Here is a 21,774-nt window from a genome sequence, read left to right as displayed (position 1 = left end):
TTCTATGAGTGATGCCAATCGCTCTGGTTCAATTCCCATACCAGCTGAAGTTACCATTTTGTGTTTACGATAACCGTTAATGTGTACTTTTAATATTAATCAGCATAATGGATGCCCGAGAGTTTGAATGGGAGAGCCAACTTCGCTTCTACTGGGAGCGTGTGCCAGATGAGCTGAGGGTGCATCAGTGTACAGGATCCTTTGACTATGGATATGAATACATGGGTTTGAATGGTCGCCTGGTGATCACTCCTCTAACAGATCGTATATACCTGACACTGACACAGGTATCAAATCTAACAATGAAATAAATTAGACACTGATACAAACATATCAATGTCAAAATATTGTTCAGTGCCACTTGTTGATTTCAGTGTGATTTGTGTTACTTTTATTCAGGCATTGTCCATGTATCTAGGTGGGGCACCAGCAGGACCAGCTGGTACTGGCAAAACAGAGACAACTAAAGACTTGGCCAAGGCTCTAGGATTACTTTGTGTCGTGACAAATTGTGGAGAAGGCATGGATTTCAAAGTAAGGAATTGTAATAATCCGTTATGATATTTCAGACTTTATGTTTAACTTGCTGTATCTAATAGATTTCAAATGGGCGCTTGGGAAAGAGACCTTTGGCTTTATCAAGTGACTGTTTATTTTGCATCTTGCAAAATTATTGTCAAAAATTTTACTCTATTTGTTTTCCTCTCCAGTAACTTATCTGATTTTTCTCCCCCTTCATCATTAAGTTGAGAGAGCAGGTTAGGTTTAGGCTGACAGCTTGTCACTAGTAGGGCCCTCAGTGTCCCCTGAAGTGAAATTTCTCTCCTTTTGGGGAATTAGCTTAATTCTTCCCCACAACACCACAATTGAAATATATGGATGACATTGGCAGTGATCTCGCACCGTTTGTTCTGTGTTGAAGCCTTAGTGGATGCTGTATTGAGCCGTCATTGATTCGTTCTATTATATTAACTGAACAGGTGAGGGAATGATCCAAGCTAAGAGTAGCCTTCTGGAAAAGGATCTGTTTCGATACTGTGGACAAGCAATGGGAAATGTTGAAGGGTTGGAAGAAACTGAACTTACATAAGTAGTATCTGTGCCAGAAACTGAATTTTTTCAGAATCAAGAAATTCAAATGGATGATGCATTTGATACATCTATGAATAAATTTGACATCTAATAGAAGAAGCATATCATTTGGGAAGATTTCATATCACAGTTTATTAAATTGCACAACTGAAATTGTCTATTAATGATTTTGGTGCCTAGAAAAATCTCTAAATTTGAAAATGCAGGCTTGGGCATGTGTTCTGCTCTGTGTATTTCTATTAAAAAACTCTTATCCAACAAGTCGAGAATATGGTGGTGGAAAAGCACAGCAGGTCAGGCAGCATCCAAGGAGCAGGAAAATCAATGTTTTGGGCAAAAGCCCTTCATCAGGAATCTCCATCATCTGCAGCCCTCACTTTCGCCTCTTATCCAACAAGGCCAAGGCCTTTCTTATTTATTGCCACACTTATTTCTAGCAAAACTACATGAGCCATATGTGACTCCAGTGTGGTTGACTGCCCTCAGAACTGGCCCAGCTAACCCTTCAGCTGTAACTGAAAAAAGGGCCTGACCATTTTCTCATGGCAATCGTGGTGTGTCACCCAACCTGAGAATGAAGAATGATGAAAAAGTCATTCCATCTTTTCTTGTAGGCAATGGGGAAAATCCTCTCTGGATTGGCTCAGTGTGGTGCTTGGGGCTGCTTTGATGAATTTAATCGTATTGAGGCTGCAGTCTTGTCAGTTGTGTCTTCCCAAATCCAGACAATCCGCAATGCACTCATGTATCATCTGACCAGATTCCAGGTAAGAACAACAACTTACTGTTATTGCACATTTTAACTTTTCTAGAGGTTCCTCTTGTCTGTGTGTATTAACTAATGTAAATAATTCCCGTGCTTATATATGTGGATAAATGCAGAGGAAAAAGAAATAGGTAAATAATCCATTCGTGGATAGCGATCTGGTTCATTATACTGCAACTATCTCAGTGCATTTTATGTTCTGTCTAATGTACAGAAGGTTCACTTATTGGAACAAAATGCTTGCAAAACAATTGCCTGTGTGCTTAGTCTGACCTTAAAATATGGATAAGTTAAAAATCACAAAACACCAGGTTATAGTCCAACAGGTTTACTTGTAAGTTCTAGCTTTCGGAGCTCTGCTCCCTCATCAGGTAGCTAGTGGGGCAAGATCATAAGACATAGAATTTGTCGCACAAGATAATAGTATCAGGCAATTGATCCGATATATTGAACAAACATAGATTGCTGTTAAATCTTTCATCTTTTAGAATGGGTTGCAGGTTTTGGTTCATTAATGTTTAAATTCCAGAAGTTCTTTTAAGTCACATTCTCGAGATAACTTAAAGTTTTATTTAAAAAATGATATCTCAGCTCAGACAATGCATTAAAAGTGTGAGGTTAGAGTCTATCTGTATCCCAATCTTGAGTCAGACTGGTGCTATTTCCAAAGTAGGAATTTATGAAATGTTATATGGATTGACTACCTGCATTGACTGTGTGCAGTTTGAGTGTTTTTTGAGTAGAGCAGAGTGTGTCTGCAAATGCAGATTCACCACATAGACTTATATGTGTGTGTCTGTGCATGCGAGGGATAGAGAGAGAGAGAGAGAGAGAGAATGTGTGTGTGTGTGTGTGAGAGAGAGAGAGCGTGAGTGTCTGCATGCGCATCTGTACATGTGAGTGTGACAGAGTGTAAGCCTGTGAGAAGTTGTGCATGTGGGTGTGAGTGTGAGGGGTGTATGTGAGTGAGTCTAGGAGAGAGTGTGTGTCTGAGAGAGGGTCTGTGTGATTGTGTGAGTATGTAAGTGCGTGTGTGTTGGTGCATGCATGAGTGAATAGTACGGTGTGACATGAACCCCAGATCCTGGTTGAGGACATCCTCATGGGTATCAAACTTGGCTATCTGCCTCTGCTTGGCCACTCTGCGTTGTTGCATACCCCAACGACTGCCTTGGGGGACAGTCACCGAAGATCTGAGGCCGAATGTCCCTGATCGCTGAAGTGTTCCCCACAGGAGCAGCGCTCCGAAGCTAGTACTTCCAAATAAACCTGCTGGACTATAACCTGGTGTTATGTGATTTTTAACATTGTCCACCTCAGTCCAACACTGGTACCTGCTCACCATTAATATATGATGTCATTGGCCATATTTTTCGACGGTATGTGGGCAGCTTAAGTTGGGAAACTTTGCGATCTGTCAGACCTAACTCTCTGCAAAGGGCTCCATGCTGCCATATTTCCACACAGCGGAGCCAAGTACAGGATGGAGTTGGCCCAGTCTTTCTGGAGACAAATCCAAGGTGGTATTGATGATGGATAGATGGCCAGGCTGGAACTTCTCCTTTCTTTATTGGGACTTTGGCTCACTTCAAATAATGAATTCCAGGCCCTCAGACCTTTATGCCTCACCTTCACCGTCCCACATGCCCCCTCTTTGGCCCCTGTAGCACCATATCCACTGCAAGTCCCTCGTATGCACCTTGCCACCTCCATGATCCTTCAACCTCAATTCACCGTCCCTATCATGCTCCTCTGTGCCCTTAATGCCCCTCATATCTACCATGCTGACTCCAAACAGCTCATATCCCCAGGACCCTCCAAACACTCCAATCCTCCTTGCCTCTTCTACTCCCATCATAGCATCCATTATGAATCTATGTCTACCATGTAAGAAATGTGCAGGCATGATAATGTCACCATTACATAATGCTGGTGAAAATTCCCAGAGACAGGAATGAGGGTGGGCATCCTGGAATCAGGTCCTGATTTGGTGGCATCTGGGTCCCTGTGCTGAATTCATAGAGATTATTTAGTTTTATTAGTGTAAACACAATGTGATCAGCTGCTACATTGGCACTGCTGCTTCTTATTATGCTGCTGACATTTGATCTGTTGTTCTTGCATTCTCTGTGATTTTATTCATAGTTTGAAGGCCAGGAGATTACGTTGGATAGTCGAATTGGCATTTTTATCACCATGAATCCTGGCTATGCTGGACGTACAGAGCTGCCAGAATCAGTGAAAGCTCTCTTCAGGCCTGTGGTGGTGATTGTCCCTGACCTTCAGCAAATCTGTGAAATTATGCTTTTCTCAGAGGGATTTCTTATGGCAAAGGTAGGAGGGCTGCAAATTTTAGTTCAGAAACATCCCATTCAATTTTAAGTGGAAGTTCATTTTGTCCAGAATATTGTTACTTAAATGCATTTGGTAAAAGACTCAGAGAAAAAAATACATTATGAAAATTAAACTAGCTAAAAACTATACTGAAATTAATTTATTGTTTTTTTTAAAACTTAGCATATAAGTCAGTCTTCTGTAGCATTGCTTGCATCAGTTAGGAGGATAAATAGTGTTCTAACTACAGAGACATTATTGTCTGTAATCTACCACATATACTTTTTTGACTGTTACGAAGAGTTACATTTAGAAGCATTCTGCAACCTGTTTAGTTTGCCACAAATAATCTTAAACTTATTTTACCAATGTCAAAAACAATATAGAGTAAGTGGGATTTTATAGAAAGAGATCTGAGTTAGGTTTGGAGTACAAGTGTGACAATGTACACAGTTTGGTAACTAAGGCCAGTGATCTGCAGGTATGAATAGCCACATGGAAATAAGACTACTGATGATGAAGGAGTCCTGACTCCAGAGAAAATGGGAGCATTGAAAGCTTAATGTTACTGGCTGGACAGTATTCAGGGAGGGGAGGGGAGGAGAAAAGTAGAAAAGATAGCAGTTTAGCTCAAGGAACATATTACAATTTTGGAAAAAGAATATGTCTTTAAGAGGTCAAAGACAGTGAAATAATTCTACAGAGGCTGGGTATCCCATCACCAAGCCGCCTTCTATTTAAACATTAACAGGCCTTGACTATCATACTGCCTCATACAGAGTTAGGCAGCAATATCCCTGACATTCAACCATTTTATATTAGCTTAAAAATGTGTTGCTGGAAAAGCGCAGCAGGTCAGGCAGCATCAAAGGAACAGGAGAATCAACGTTTTGGGCATAAGCCCTTCTTCAGGAATCAGGTCTTTGTTGACCATCCCTAATTGTCTTTGAGAAGATGGTGTCTTGTTGATCAGTTAATTTCCTGGAGTAAATCTCTTCTGCATCTCTCCGAGATCCTGACAGACTTCTAAAAGTAAGGTGCCAAAAAAAAAGCACAGCTGGGATTTATAAGGTTTTGTATAACATCCTTGCTAATGCACTCTCTTCCTCTATAAAAGAAGTTAATTAACCTGTACGTGTTTTATCAGTCATTGGAACTTATCCTGCAACCGAGAAAGATGTGTGTATATACATCCCATCCCCAGATGTCTCTTTTCCTGCACCTTCTTTAAAGTTGTACCATTTAGTTCATATTATTTCTTCTCACTTTATGTACTAAAAGACATAACTTCATACTTCCCTGCCATGTAACACCAATTTGACTTCCTGAAATCTGTTACTGCATTTGTTTGTTTCATACCATCTGCAAACTCTGAAATTACTCCCATTTACAAAAAAAAATTATGTTTTGAGGAAATGTTGTACTGGATTTGAAGTATTAACTCTATTTCTCTGTCCATATATGCTGCCAGACTTGCTGAGTTTCTTCAGCACTTTCTGTTTTTTGTTAAACATGACTCCCCTTAAACATATTGGTAACAAGTGATGGGCTGAACATTTTGGTGATGGTGACCACAATTCTGTGACTTTCACCTTGGTTATGGAGAGAGATAGGTGTGTGCAACAGGGTAGGTTTTACAATTGGGGACAGGGTAAATATGATGCTGTAAGACAGGATCTGAGGAGCATAAGTTGGGAGCATAGGCTGTCAGGGAAAGATGTCATGGAAATGTGGAACTTTTTCAAGGAACAGATACGACGTGTCCTTGATATGTATGTACCTGTCAGACAGGAAAGAGATGGTCGTGTGAGGGAACCTTGGTTGACGAGGGAGGTTGAATGTCTTGTAAAGAGGAAGAAGGAGGCTTACATAAGGTTGAGGAAACAAGGTTCAGACAGAGCGTTGGAGGGATACAGGATAGCCAGAAGGGAGCTGAAGAAATGGATTAGGAGATCTAAGAGAGGGCATGAAAAATCTTTGGCGGGTAGGATCAAGGATAACCCCAAGGCATTTTATGCGTATGTGAGAAACATGAGAATGACGAGAACGAGGGTAGGTCCGATCAAGGACAGTAGTGGGAGACTGTGTATTGAGTCGGAAGAGATAGGCGAGGTCTTGAATGAGTACTTCTCATCAGTATTTACAAACGAGAGGGACCGTATTGTTGAAGAGGAGAGTGTGAAACGGACTGGTAAGCTAGAGGAGATACTTGTTAGGAAGGAAGATGTGTTGGGTATTTTGAACAACTTGAGGACAGACAAGTTCCCCGGGCCTGACGGGATATATCCTAGGATTATGTGGGAAGCAAGAGAGGAAATTGCAGAACCGTTGGCAATGATCTTTTCATCTTCACTGTCAACGCGGGTGGTACCAGGGGACTGGAGAGTGGGGAATGTTGTGCCCCTGTTCAAAAAAGGGAATAGGGATAACCCCAGGAATGACAGGTCAGTTAGTCTTACTTCCGTGGTAGGCAAAGTAATGGAAAGGGCATTGAGGGATAGGATCTATGAGTATCTGGAAAGATGCTTGATTAGGGACAGCCAGCACGGATTTGTGAAGGATAGGTCTTGCCTTACAAGTCTTATTGAATTCTTTGAGGAGGTGACCAAGCATGTGGATGAGGGTAGAGCAGTGGATGTAGTGTACATGGATTTTAGTAAGGCATTTGATAAGCTTCCCCATGGTAGGCTTATGCGGAAAGTCAGGAGGCATGGGATAGAGGGAAATTTGGCCAGTTGGATAGAGAACTGGCTAATCGGTCGAAGTCAGAGAGTGGTGGTAGATGGTAAATATTCAGCTTGGAGCACAGTTACAAGTGGAGTTCCACAAGGATCAGTTCTGGGTCCTCTGCTGTTTGTAATTTTTATTAATGACTTGGAAGAGGGAGTCGAAGGGTGGGTCAGTAAATTTGCAGATGATATGAAGATTGGTGGAGTTGTGGATAGTGAGGAGGGCTGTTGTCAGCTGCAAAGAGACTTAGATATGATGCAGAGCTGGGCTGAGGAGTGGCAGATGGAGTTCAACCCTGTCAAGTGTGAGGTTGTCCATTTTGGAAGGACAAATAAGAATGCGGAATACAGGGTTAATGGTAGGGTTCTTAGTAAGGTGGAGGAGCAGAGGGATCTTGGGGTCTATGTTCATGGATCTTTGAAAGTTGCCACTCAGGTGGATAGAGCTTGTAAGAAGGCCTATGGTATATTAGCGTTCATTAGCAGAGGGATTGAATTCAAGAGTCGTTAGGTGATGTTGCAGCAGTACAGGACCTTGGTTAGGCCACATTTGGAGTACTGTGTGCAGTTCTGGTCACCTCACTTTAGGAAAGATGTGGAAGCTTTGGAGAGGGTGCAGAGAAGATTTCCCTGGATGTTGCCTGGAATGGAGAATAGGTCGTACGAGGATAGGTTGAGAGTGCTAGGCCTTTTCTCATTGGAACGGCGAAGGATGAGGGAAGACTTGATAGAGGTTTATAAGATGATCAGGGGAATAGATAGACAGTCAGAGACTTTTTCTCCGGGTACAACAGAGTGTTACAAGGGACGTAAATTTAAGGTGAAGGGTGGAAGGTATAGGGGAATGTCAGGGGTAGGTTCTTTACCCAGAGAGTGGTGGGGGCATGGAATGCGCTGCCTGTGGGAGTGGCAGAGTCAGAATCATTGGCGACCTTTAAGTGGCAATTGGATAAGTACATGGATGGGTGCTTAAGCTAAAACAAATGTTCAGCACAACATCGTGGGCCGAAGGGCCTGTTCTGTGCTATATTGTTCTATGTTCTATGTTCTATATTCTTACTGATTTTCATTTATTAACCCATATTGTTCCAAGTGCCCAAACTTGAAAGGGTTCAGAAAAGATTTACGAGGATGTTGCCAGGGTTGGAGGGTTTAAGCTATAGGGAGAAGCTGAATAGGGTGAGGCTATTCTGCAGCATCCACCGTTCTTTTGGGTTTTTTTTGTTCAAGCAAAGTCACAGGCAGTTTAATCAGATAATTTCAATCAATTCAATTTAGTTATTGGGTATCAGTTAGTCCAGTTGACTGCTCAGCTGGTTTATTATGCAAAATGACACCAATACTGTGAGTTCCTGAGGCTTAAGTTGGCATGAAGATCCCATCTTCTCAACCTCACCCTTGTCTGAGGTGTGGTGATCCACAGTTTAAACTACTACCAGCCATCTCTGTTCAATGAGGCTAACGAAATGGTCCTCTGGGAGTATGGTGACTTTATCTTTACTTATTTATTGGTTGACTATATTTTAGTAGTTATTTATCAGAAGCCTGACTGTGTAAATAAAATGCTTGATAAAATTTGAGATGTATGTACATTAATAATGGAAAAGGATAGACCAGATCTAAAAGTTGAAGTTCTAAACTGAAGAAAGGCCAATTTTGATGGTAGTAGGCAAGAACTTTCGAAAGCTGATTGGGGCAGATGTTCGCATGTAAAGGGATGGCTGGAAAATGGGAAGCTTTCAGAAATGAGATAACGAGAATCCAGAGAAAGTGTATTCCTGTCAGAGTGAAAGGAAAGGCTGGTAGGTACAGGAAATGCTGGATGACCAAAGAAATTGAAGGTTTGGTTAAGAAAAAGAAGGAAGCATATGTAAGGTATAGACAGGATAGTTCAAGTGAATCCTTAGAAGAGTATAAAGGAAGTAGGAGTATAGGAGGGAAATCAGGAGGGCAAAAAGGGGACATGAGATAACTTTGGCAAATAGAATTAAGGAGAATCCAAAGAGAAGGACAAAAGGGTAACTAGGGAGAGAATAGCACCCCCCCCCCCCCCCCAACCCCCAACCTCCAAAGATCAGCAAGGCGGCCTTTGTGTGGAGCTGCAGAAAATGGGGGAGATACTAAATGAGTATTTTGCATCAGTATTTGCTGTGGAAAAGGATATGGAAGATACAGACTGTAGGGAAATAGATGATGACATCTTGCAAAATGCCCATATTACAGAGGAGGAAGTGCTGGATGTCTTGAAGCGGGTAAAGGTAGATAAATCCCCAGGACCTGATTAGGTGTACCCTAGAACTCTATGGGAAGCTAGAGAAGTAATTGCTGGGCCTCTTTCTGAGATATTTGTATCATTGATAGTCACAGATGAGGTGCCAGAAGACTGGAGGTTGGCTAACGTGGTGCCACTGTTTAAGAAGGGTGGTAAGGACAAGCTAGGGAACTATAGACTAGTGAATCTGACGTCAGTGGTGGGCAAGTTGTTGGATGGAATCCTGAGGGACAGGATGTACATCCATTTGGAAAGGCAAGGACTGATTAGGGATAGTCAACATGGCTTTGTGCGTGGGAAATCATGTCTCACAAACTTGATTGAGTTTTTTGAAGAAGTAACAAAGAGGATTGATGAGGGCAGAGATCATATGTGATCTATATAGATCCATATAGATCATATGTGATCTATATGGACTTTGGTAAGGCATTCGACAAGGTTCCCCATGGGAGACTGCTGAGCAAGGTTAAATCTCATGGAATACAGGGAGAACTAGCCATTTGGATACAGAACTGGCTCAAAGGTAGAAGACAGAGGGTGGTGGTGGAGGGTTGTTTTTCAGACTGGAGGCCTGTGATCAGTGGAGTGCCACAAGGATTGATGCTGCGTCCTCTAACTTTTGTCATTTACATAAATGATTTGGATGCAAGCATAAGAGGTACAGTTAGGAAGTTTGCAGATGACATCAAAATTGGAGGTGTAGTGGACAGCGAAGAGGGTTACCTCAGATTACAACAGGATCTGGACCAAATGGGCCAATGGGCTGAGGAGTGGCAGATGGCGTTTCATTCAGATAAATGTGAGGTGCTGCATTTTGGGAAAGCAAATCTTAGCAGGACTTATACACTTAATGGTAAGATCCTAGGGGGTGTTGCTGAACAAAGAGACCTTGGAGTGCAGGTTCATGTATCCATGAAAGTGGAGTCGTAGGTAGATAGGATAGTGAAGAAGGCATTTGGTATGCTTTCCTTTATTGGTCAGAGTATTGAGTACAGGAGTTGGGAGGTCATCTTGCGGCTGTACAGGACATTGGTTACGCCACTGTTGGAATATTCCATGCAATTCTGGTCTCTTTCCCATCGGAAAGATGTTGTGAAACTTGAAAGGATTCAGAAAAGATTTGCAAGGATGTTGCCAGGGTTGGAGGGTATGAGCTATAGGGAGAGGCTGAACAGGCTGGGGCTGTTTTCCCTGGAGCATTGGAGGCTGAGGGGTGACCTTATAGAGGTTTACAAAATTATGAGGGGTGTGGATAGGGTAAATAGACAAAGTCTTTTCCCTGGGGTCGGGGAGTCCAGAACTCGAGGGAGATCGGTTTAGGATGAGAGGGGAAAGATATAAAAGAGATCTACGGGGCAACCTTTTCACACAGAAAGTGGTACGTGTATGGAATGAGCTGCCAGAGGATGTGGTGGAGGCTGGTACAATTGCAACATGTAAGAGGCATTTGGATGCGAATATGAATAGGAAAGATTTGGAGGGATATGGGCCGGGTGCTGGCAGGTGGGACTAGATTGGGTTGGGATATCTGGTCGTCATTGACGGGTTGGACTGAAGGGTCTGTTTCCATGCTGTACATCTCTATGACATTAAGGAAAAACAATTGTGTAACCTTTTCTATACTAGAAAAACAAGTGTGTAACCTCACATAACAGCAAACTTTGTTTGAACCAGCACCTTATGAACTGGCCCTCTTGAAAAATCAGCAAAAATTATAAACCTCAAACACTGTGAAGTTTACTGTACTATTCTGTCCTATTATTATAGTTTTTATTTCCCTCAATATTATTCATTCAAATGGCCACAAGAAATATCAAAAGTTGATTCAATGCTGAGTCAATTTCTCCTCAAATACCCGGACCTACCACAATGTCCAAGTAGTTAGTTGAGTGAGAAGGCTCTCTGCCCTAAGTTTCATTTCAGGTAAAGTTGCATTATTATTTAAGCGATTTGCGCTGTAAATAAAGTATAACAGGGTATGTTTGTTTTTACATTGAAGATGTGGACCTTTGATTATCCAGAAAATTTGATCACATAGAAAAAGTGAGGACTGGAGGTGCTGGGGATAAGAGTCAAAACGTGTGGTGCTGGAAAAGCACAGCCGGTCAGGCAGCATCCAAGGAGCAGGAGAGTCGACGTTTCAAGCTCTTCATCAGACATTCCTGGTGTAGAGCCTATGCTCGAAACGTCCTGCTCCTTGGATGCTGCTTGACCGGCTGTGCTTTTCCAGTACATTTTTGTATTTGACCATATGTGTAATGACACGGGGTAAACCCCTCCTGCTAATTTAAACCAGCAACACAGAAAAGGTTTAACCCGTACTGTAATCTGTTAAAATTTGAGAGGCAAAGAACGATCCCAAAAGTCATTATTTAAAGTAAAAATTATCAACTTTATTTTTTAAAGTCTAACAGAGAATAACTAACTAACAACTGTTTGCAACTCCTTTCTCTAACTTATCTTTTACTTTACCCTTTACAATATTGGTCCGATAAAAATATCCCGATTACGATTTACCCAAAGAAAATCACGTTTCAAAACTAGTCAACTTGCCAAATGTCCTCTGTATTTTCCTCTGTTTTCTTTTCTTCTTAGGGATTCTGTTTCACTGGTCACTGATAGTTAAAGGTACCTGGAAGAGAGGTATTCAACAGGCAGTCTTGCGTATGTTAGTGGCTTGGCAGTACTCCTCCAACTGTTCAATTTTCCCCGGTCTTATAGCCAAAGCATCAGATCGTTTCAATGGTTTTAATATTGTCAAAATACCAAATTCAAACTTGATTGAAGTTTAGTATCTTGGGCGTAATTTAAAAATAATGGCTAAATTTTCCAGTAATCTGTGTTATTCTCTAAGTCCTTCAACTCTTAAAGTTACAGTACCCCTTACACCTTCATAACACATGGCACACCCCCAGTTCCAATGTGGCAGTTAATAAAACGTTTCCTTTATTTATTCTTACTGAGAATAATCTTATGTAATTCCATTTTAAAATATTTTGTGTTGTTTCTCTTTAATGTAGATTCTTGCAAAGAAGATGACTGTACTTTACAAACTGGGAAAAGAGCAGCTTTCTAAACAACATCATTATGACTTTGGACTTCGAGCTCTCAAGTCTGTACTTGTCATGGCTGGGGAATTGAAGAGAGGATCGCCTGATATAAATGAGGTAAAGAAACTCTGTAAATCTTGTGGCATCAGTAGGAAGGTTTTTAGTTGGATAGGAAACTTGCTTTGCAACAGAAAACAAGTGAAAATTGAAGGAATTAGCTCTATTTGGGGAAAGTAATTACAGAGGAACCTCGATTATCCAGCATTCGATTAACCAAATTTCGGATTATCCAAACAAGATCACCACGTCCTAATGTTTGGTTAACAATGTTATCCAGCATTTGATCCGGCATTCGATTAATGAACAAAATACTCCCTTCGGATAATCGAGGTTCCTCTGTAGATTTCCATCAAGGTATGGCCGAGTCATAATCTTTATTAATAACAAGGTATCAAGGAGAAGTAAAATTTAAACAGATTAATGAGTGAATTAATTAATACAGTGGGCAAAGGTATTGTAGACACCTAAAGATGAACAATATCCAATTCTTGAGCTAGAGTGGAAAAAGGATCTCCAGATGGTATAAAGTTATTAATACAAAGCCAATCTAATGTAAGGTCCATTCAGAGATGTCTTGGAGTTAAAATACTTTATTCTGAGGCATAGTAAATACACTATTGGTGAAACCACAATTCTTGGTACATAGTGACATGAACAAAGGCAGAAAGATGCTGACTGGTCCCTCTAACCTTTCCATGTAGCTGTTAGTTTGTGTGTTACAATATAGACATATTCCATCAACTGGAACCAGTGCAATTCTTACAGTGGCAAAAGAAACAGATTAAAGTCAGGATAAATGGCTGAAGGAAAGAGAGAAATTCCGAGATCTACTTAGGTGGTTGACTACAAGTAGTCGCCAGAGGGACAATTAGTCCCTCTAAATCCCTAGCACCATTCGATTAGCAAGATTAGATCTCATGGAATACAGGGAGAACTAGCCATTTGGATACAGAACTGGCTCAAAGGTAGAAGCCAGAGGGTGGTGGTGGAGGGTTGTTTTTTAGACTGGAGGCCTGTGACCAGTGGAGTACCACAAGGATCAGTGCTGGGTCCTCTACTTTTTGTCATTTACATAAATGATTTGGATGCGAGCATAAGAGGTACAGTTAGTAAGTTTGCAGATGACAGCAACATTGGAGGTGTAGTGGACAGCGAAGAGGGCTACCTCAGATTACAACAGAATCTTGACCAGATGGGCCAATGGGCTGAGGAGTGGCAGATGGCGTTTAATTCAGATAAATGTGAGGTGCTGCATTTTGGGAAAGCAAATCTTAGCAGGACTTATACACTTAATGTTAAGGTGCTAGGGAGTGTTGCTGAACAAAGAGACCTTGGAGTGCAGGTTCATGTATCCTTGAAAGTGGATTCGCAGGTAGATAGGATAGTGAAGAAGGCGTTTGGTATGCTTTCCTTTATTGGTCAGAGTATTGAGTACAGGAGTTGGGAGGTCATGTTGAGGCTGTACAGGACATTGGTTAGGCCAGTGTTGGAATATTGCATACAATTCTGGTCTCCGTCCTATTGGAAAGCTGTTGTGAAACTTGAAAAGGTTCAGAAAAGATCTACAAGGATGTTGCCAGGGTTGGAGGATTTGAGCTATAGGGAGAGGCTGAACAGGCTGGGGCTGTTTTCCCTGGAGCGTCGGAGGCTGAGGGGTGACCTTACAGAGGTTTACAAAATTATGAGGGGCATGGATAGGTTAAATTGGCAAAGTCTTTTCCTTGCGGTCAGGGAGTCCAGAACTAGAGCGCATAGGTTTAGGGTGAGAGGGGAAAGATATAAAAGAGACTTAAGGGGCAACTTTTTCATGCAGAGGGTGGTACGTGTCTAGAATGAGCTGCCAGAGGATGTGGTGAGGGCTGGTACAATTGCAACATTTAAGAGGCATTTGGATGGGTATATGAATAGCAAGGGTTTGGAGGGATATGGACCGGGTGCTGGCAGGTGGGACTAGATTGGGTTGGGATATCTGGTCACCATGGACAGGTTGGACCGAAGGGTCTGTTTCCATGTTGTATATCTCTATGACTCTATGACTCCATGAGTGATTGGTTTTACAGCTGAGTAGCTCACGTGTAACTGCAGAAATCCAGAAGAACTTATCACAGAGATGGGGCTGAAAGCAGTCTGAGTAAGTAAGAGCGGCTTCCCTTTGCTCATGGATCCTGGTGAAACTTCAGACTTTTAAGGAAATCTGTCTATTTCTTTGAAGCCCACCAAGCAGAAATAACTGAATTTAGTAATTAAGTAATTTATTAATATATTTAGTAATTTGTTTAGTAATTTAGTAATTTATTAATTTAGTAATTATGTAAGTTGCATAATTGGCAGGAATCATGTTCTGCTATTTTCACATTCCGATCACTTAATCTGCACTATAAACACCCTTTCTCCCCCAGCACTATTACATAAATGCTGTCTCCTCCATATTTTACATCAGCGCTCATGAAGAGTCACCTCGATGCAAAACATTAGCTCGTTTTCTCCATTGATGAACATGGAATATTACAGTGCAGTACAGGCCCTTTGGCCCTCGATGTTGCACCAACCTATGGAACCAATCTGAAGCCCATCTAACCTACACTATTCCAATTTCATCCATATGTTTATCCAATGACCATTTAAATGCCCTTAAAGTTGACAAATCTACTACTTTTGCAGGCAGTGCGTTCCATGCCCCTACTACTCTCTGAGTAAAGAAACTACTTCTGACATCTGTCCTATATCTGTTACCCCTCAACTTAAAGCTATGTCCCCTCGTGCTAGCCAGCACCAACTGAGGAAAAAGGCTCTCACTGTCCACCCTATCTAACCCTCTGATTATCTTATATGTCTCAATTAAGTCACCTTTCAATCTTCTGTCTAAAGAAAACAGGCTCAAGTCCCTGAGCCTTTCCTCATAAGACCTTACCTCCATGCCAAGAAAAATCCTAGTAAATCTCCTCTGAACTCTTTCCAAAGCTTCCACATCCTTCCTGTAATGCGGTGACCAGAACTGTATGCAATACTCTAAGTGTGGCTGCACCAGAATTTTGTATAGCTGCACCATGACATCGTGGCTCTGAAACTCAATCCCTCTTCCAATAAAAGCTAACACACCATACGCCTTCTTAGCCATCTTATCAGCCTGGGTAGCAACTTTCAAACATCTATGTACATGGATCTCTCTGCTCATCTATTCTACCAAAAATCTTACTATTAGCCTAGTAGTCTGCTTTACTGTTGCTCCTTCCAAAGTGAATCACCTTACACTTTTCTGCATTAAACTCCATTTGCCACCTTTCAGCCCAGCTCTGCAGCTTATCTATGTCCCTCTGTCATCTGCAACATCCTTCGGCACTATCCACAACGCCACCAGCCTTAGTGTCATCTGCAATGTACTAATCTATCCTTCTACGCCCTCATCCAGGTCATTTATAAAAATGACAAACAGCAATGGCCCCAAAACAGATCCTTGCAGTACACTACTGGTAACTGATCTCCACGTTGAACATTTCCAATCAACCACCATCCTCTGTCTTTTTCAGCTAACCAATTTCTGATCCAAACTGCTAAATCACCCTCAATCCCATGCCTCCATATTTTATGCAATAGTCTACCATGGGGAATGTTATCAAATGCCTCACTGAAATCCCTATACAGCACATCAACCACATTACCCTCATCCACCTGTTCGGTCACCATCTCAAAGAATTCAATAAGGTTTGTGAGGCACGACTTACCCTTCACAAAACTGTGTTGACTATCCCTAATCAACTTATTCCTCTCTAGATGTTTATCAATCCTATTTTTTATAACCTTTTCCAACACTTAATCCACAACCAAGTAAGGTTCACCGGTCTATAATTACCAGTGTTGTCTCTACTCCCTTTGTTGAACAAGGGGAAAATATTTGCTATCCTCCCATCTTCTAGCACTACTCCTGTAGACAATGATGACATAAAGATCAAAATGAAAGGCTATGGATTTCCTCCCTGGCTTCCCGGAGAATAGCCAATAGACAATAGGTGCAGGAGTAGGCCATTCAGCCCTTCGAGCCTTCACCGCCATTTAATATGATCATGGCTGATCATTCCTAATCAGTATCCTCTTCCTGCCTTATCTCCATAACCCTTGATTCCACTATCTTTGAGAGCTCTATCCAACTCTTTCTTAAATGAATCCAGAGACTGGGCCTCCACTGCCCTCTGGGGCAGAGCATTCCACACAGCCACCACTCTCTGGGTGAAGAAGTTTCTCCTCACCTCTGTCCGAAATGGTCTACCCTGTATTTTTAAGCTGTGTCCTCTGGTTCAGCACTCATCCATCAGCGGAAACATGTTTCCTGCTGCCAGAGTGTCCAATCCTTTCATAATCTTATATGTCTCAATCAGATCCCCTCATAGTCTTCTAAACTCAAGGGTATACAAGCCCTGTCGCTTCAGTCTTTCAGTATAAGGTAATCCCGCCATTGACCTCGTGAACCTATGCTGTACTCCCTCAATAGCCAGAATGTCTTTCCTCAAATTTGGAGACCAGAACTGCACACAGTACTCCAGATGTGGTCTCACCAGGGCCCTGTACAGCTGCAGAAGAACCTCTTTGCTCCTATATTCAATCCCTCTTCACTACCTGCTGTACCTGCATGCTTACCTTCATTGACTGGTGTACAAGAACACCCAGATCTCTCTGTACTACTCCTTTACCTAAATTGATTCCATTGAGGTAGTAATCTGCCTTCCTGTTCTTGCCACCAAAGTGGATAACCATACATTTATCCACATTAAACTGCATCTGCCATGCATCTGCCCACTCACCTAACTTGTCCAGGTCACCCTGTAATCTCCTAACATCCTCATCACATTTCACCCTGCCACCCAGCTTTGTATCATCGGCAAATTTGCTAATGTTATTGCTAATAATTGCTGAATCCTAGGATAAATTCCACCTGGTCCGGGGACCTTTCTATTTTCACATTTTCCAGAATTGCTAACACCTCTTCCTTGTGAACCTCAGTTCTGTCAAGTCTAGTCACCTGTATCTCAGTATTCTACTCAACAACATTGTCTTTTCCCAGTGTGAATACTGATGAAAAGTGTTCATTTAATGCTTCCCCTATCTCCTCAGACTCCATGCACAACTTCCCATTACTATCCCTGATTGGACCTAATCTTTCTCTAGTAATTTCTCTAGATTCTACCTGACCTGCTGTGATCTCCAGCATTTTGTTTTCAGTACTTGCTTTCATTTACTTTGTTTATAATTCCCACTGCCTTGGAAAAGCAGCCAAACATAATCAAAGACACTCCCAATCCTGATTATACTCTCTTCCAGCCTCTTCCATTGGGCAGAAAATACAAATGATATCAAGGCTGCATTTGATTGAGTGTGGCATCAAGGAGCCCTAGCAAAACTTGAATCAATGTGTATCAGTGACAAACTTTCCAGTGGTTGGAGTCATACCTGGCACATAGAAAGATAGTTGTGATTTTTGGAGGTCAATCATCTCAAGCTCCAGAACCTCTCCATAGGAGTTCCTCAGGGTAGTGTCCTAGGCCCAACCATCTCCAGCTGCTTCATTAATGACCTCCCTTCCATCATAAGGTCAGAAGTGGGGATAATCACCAACGATTGCACAACGTTCAGTACCATTCAGTCCTTAGATACTGAAGCAGTCCATGTTCAAATGCAAAAAAACTGAACAATTCCAGGCTTGGGCTGACAAGTGGCAAGTATTGTGCCACACATATGCCAGGCTATTACCATCAATCAAAAGAAACAGTCTCTTGGGCATTCAATGATATTACCATCACTGAATCTCCCACTATCAATATCCTGGGAGATAACATTGACCAGAAACACAACTGAACTCATCACATTCACAGCGGCTACAAGAGCAGGTCAGAGGTTAGGAATACAGCAAGTAACTCACCTCCTGATTCCCCAAAGCCTGTCCACTATCTACAAGGCACAAGTTAGGACTGTGATGGAATACTCCCCACTTGCCTGAATGAGTGGAGTTTCAACATCACTCAAGAAATTTGACACCATCCAGGACAATTCAGCCCATTTGATTGGCACTATATCCATAAGCATCCACTCTCTCCACCACCAATGCTCAGTAGCAGCAGTGTGTACTATCTCATAGATTCCCTACAGTGTGGAAACAGTGTGTATCTACAAGATACACTGCAAAAATTCACCAAAGATCTTCAGACAGCACCTTCCAAACCCGAAGGACAAGGGTAGCGGATACATGGAATACCACCCCCATGCAAGTTACCCTCTAAGCCACTCCGCATCCTAATTTGGAATATATCGCCATTCCTTCCTTCTTACTCAGCCAAAGTCCTGGAATTCCCTCCCTTTGTGCATTGTGGGTCAACAAACAGCAGGTGGACTGCAGCAGTGCCTGAAGGCAGCTCACCACCTCTTTCTAAAGGGCAACTAAGGATGTTCAATAAATGCTGATCAACCAGTGATGCCCACATCCCACAAATGAATAAAAAAAGGTTGACATCATGTACCAACAGATTTAAGAACTGCTTCTTCCCCACTGTTATCAATTTAGGAATGGACCTTTCATATATTACAGTTGATCTATTTCTATACCTTCTCTGTCACCAAAACACTATATTCCACATTCTATTCGAACATAGAAAATGGGTGCATGAGAAGGCTATTTGGGCCATTTAGGCCTGCACCATCATTCAATATGATCATGGCTGATCATGCATTCTCAGCGTCCCGCCCTCTCTTCATACCCATTGATCCCTTTAGCCGTAAAGGCCACAACGAGCTCCCTCTCAAATATGTCTAATGAACTGCCCAACAGCTTCCTGTGGGAGAGACTTCCACAGGTTCCCAACTCTCTGAGTGAAGAAATTCTTCCTCATCTCAGTCCTGAATGGTCTACCCCTTATTCTTAGACTGTGATCCCTTGTTCTGGACTTCCCCAACATCAGGAACATTCTTCCCACATCTAGTTTGTCCAGTCCCATCACGATTTTATATATTTCTATGAGAACCCCCCCCCCCCCCCCCCCATTCTTCTAAATTCCAGTCAGGACAAGCTCAGTTGATCCAGTCTTTCCTCATGTCAGTCCTGCCATCCCAGGAATCAGTCTGGTGAGCCTTCACTGGACTCACTCAATAGCAGCAATGTTCTTCTGCAGACGAGGGGGCCAAAACTGCACACAAGACTCAAGCTGTGGTCTCACCAAGGCCTTGTATAACTGCAGCAACAGATTCCTATCCCTGTATTCAAATCCTCTCACTATGAAGGCCAGCATGCCATTAGCTTTCCCCACTGCTTGCTGCACCTACATGCCAACCTTCAGCGACTGTTCCACCATGACACACAGGGCTTGTTTTATCTCACCTTGTCCTAAACTGCCACCGTTCAGATAATAATCGGCCTTCTTGGTTTTGCAACCAAAGTGGATAACCACACATTTATCCGCATTATATTTTATTGATAAGTATTTGCCCACTCAGCCAGCCTGTCCAAGTCACCCTGCAGCCTCTTAGCATCCTCCTCACAGCACACACTGCCACCCAGCTTCTTGCCATCTGTAAAATTGGAGATATGGCATTCAATTCCTTCGTTCAAATCGTTGATGTATATTGTGAAGACCTGGGGTCCCAGCGCTGAACATTCTATTGTAAATTCTGTTCTGTTACCCTGATATACTTATATAAGGTATAAGTTGTCTGTATAGCATGAAAAACAATACTCTTCATTGTATCTGTGTCCAATAATAAATCAAATCAAAATCACATTGATGTTAATCTTTCTTCACTAGAGTTGGGAAGTGATATTAGGCCCAAAGCAAGGTTTATAGGACAGTCCCTATTAATTAACTCCATGATACAGCTATGCAATTGCTCCCATGCTTGAATGAACTGTGCACCACTCCATCAACCATGCGAGTGAAGGGATTGACAAACCAATTAATGAAATGTGGTAGGATATAATTTTAACATTAGATTAGTGATAAAGCATAATTCCAAATTAACATGTTTATAACTTGGAGATGTCTTAGGTACAAGCCATGATTTGTCAATTTTTAATGTTTCTCAAGACTTTTGGCTGTGCTGCAGTTTGTGTTGAACATGTCTGAAATTATATCATAAACTTAAATATTTTACTTAATTTGATTTACTAGGATGTAGTATTGATGAGAGCTTTGAGAGACATGAATCTTCCAAAGTTTGTCTTCGAGGATGTTCCCCTGTTCTTGGGACTGATCTCTGACTTATTTCCCGGCCTTGACTGCCCTCGTGTTCGTTATCCAGATTTCAATGATGCAGTAGAGCAGGTTCTGGCAGAAAACCATTATATCGTCCTGCCAATACAGGTAAAGGTTTTTATTAGTTCAAATAATTTTTACCAGTTATCCAAGATTACAAAGAGATCTTGGTCAATTGGGTCAATAGGCTGAAGAGTAACAGATGGAGTCTAATATGGATAAATGCAAGGTCTTACATTTTGGTAAAACAAAGACAGCGCTTATGCAATTAAAAGTACAGCCTTGGGTAGTATTGTAGAATAGAGAGACCTAAGAGTTCAGGTGCGTAATTCTTTGAAGTTTGTATCACATAGGTAGATTAAGAAGATTACGATTAATCTTAAAAAGACATTTAGCATGCTTGCGTTCATTGCTCAGACCTTTGAATGTAGGAACTTGTACATTATGTTGAGGATGTACAGGACATTGGTGAGGCCACTTCTGGAGTACTGTGTCCAGTTCTGATCTCACTCTTAGAGGAAGGATATTATTAAGCTGGACAGGGTCAAATGAGATTTACCAGGATGTTGACAGGAATGGAGAGTTTGAGATATGGGAAGAGGCTGGATAGGCTGGGACTTTTTTCACTAGAGCATAGGAGGTTGAGGAATGACTTTATGGAGGTTTATGAAATAATGAGGGGTATAGACAAGGTGAATGACAGGTGTCTTTTCCCTAGATTTGGGGATTTCAAGACCAGGGAGCATATTTTGAAGGTGAGAGGAGAAACAGGGTGTCACGGTGGCTCACTGTTTAGTACTGTTGCCTCACAGCGCCAGGGACCAAGGTTTGGTTCCTGCCGTGGGCTGTCTGTGTGGAGTTTGCACATTCCCCCTCTTTCTGTAGGGCTTTCCTCCGAAAATCCAAAGGTGTTCGGGTTAGGTGAATTGGCCATGCTATATTGCCCATACGGATGTATAGGTTAGGTCATTAGTCTGGGGTAAATGTAGAGTAGTAGAGAAATGGGTCTGGGTGGGTTACTCTTCAGAGTGGTTCATGTGTAGAATGGACTTCCAGAGAAAATGGTGGATCTGGGTACAGTTACAATGTTTAATAAGTATATGAATAAGAAATGTTTGGAGGGTTGTGGGCCACCTGCAGGCAGGTGGAACTAATTTAGTTTGGGATTACATTCGGCATGGACTGGTTGGACTGAAGGATCTGTTTCTGTGCTGTATGACTCTGTGACTCTAAGTAGTGA

At 42.0% G+C, this 21,774-nt stretch overlaps 1 protein-coding gene across 1 annotated transcript in view; it reads left to right on the top strand.

Annotated features, from left to right (window-relative positions):
* The window catches only part of dnah10 (dynein axonemal heavy chain 10), a 320,465-nt gene that overhangs the window by 136,826 nt on the left and 161,865 nt on the right, over positions 1-21,774 (top strand). Inside the window, exons 33-38 of the mRNA XM_072587595.1 lie at positions 104-287; positions 400-534; positions 1,707-1,859; positions 4,004-4,192; positions 12,214-12,360; positions 20,451-20,642. Coding sequence (XP_072443696.1) covers positions 104-287; positions 400-534; positions 1,707-1,859; positions 4,004-4,192; positions 12,214-12,360; positions 20,451-20,642 — 1,000 coding nt within the window. The remainder of the gene's footprint in view (positions 1-103; positions 288-399; positions 535-1,706; positions 1,860-4,003; positions 4,193-12,213; positions 12,361-20,450; positions 20,643-21,774) is intronic.

The sequence above is a fragment of the Chiloscyllium punctatum genome, chromosome 17 (assembly GCF_047496795.1).
Source record: "Chiloscyllium punctatum isolate Juve2018m chromosome 17, sChiPun1.3, whole genome shotgun sequence".
NCBI classification, from domain to species: domain Eukaryota; kingdom Metazoa; phylum Chordata; class Chondrichthyes; order Orectolobiformes; family Hemiscylliidae; genus Chiloscyllium; species Chiloscyllium punctatum.
The sequence above is the reverse complement of the archived record's forward strand: the minus strand, read 5'-3'. Positions and strand labels throughout refer to the sequence as shown.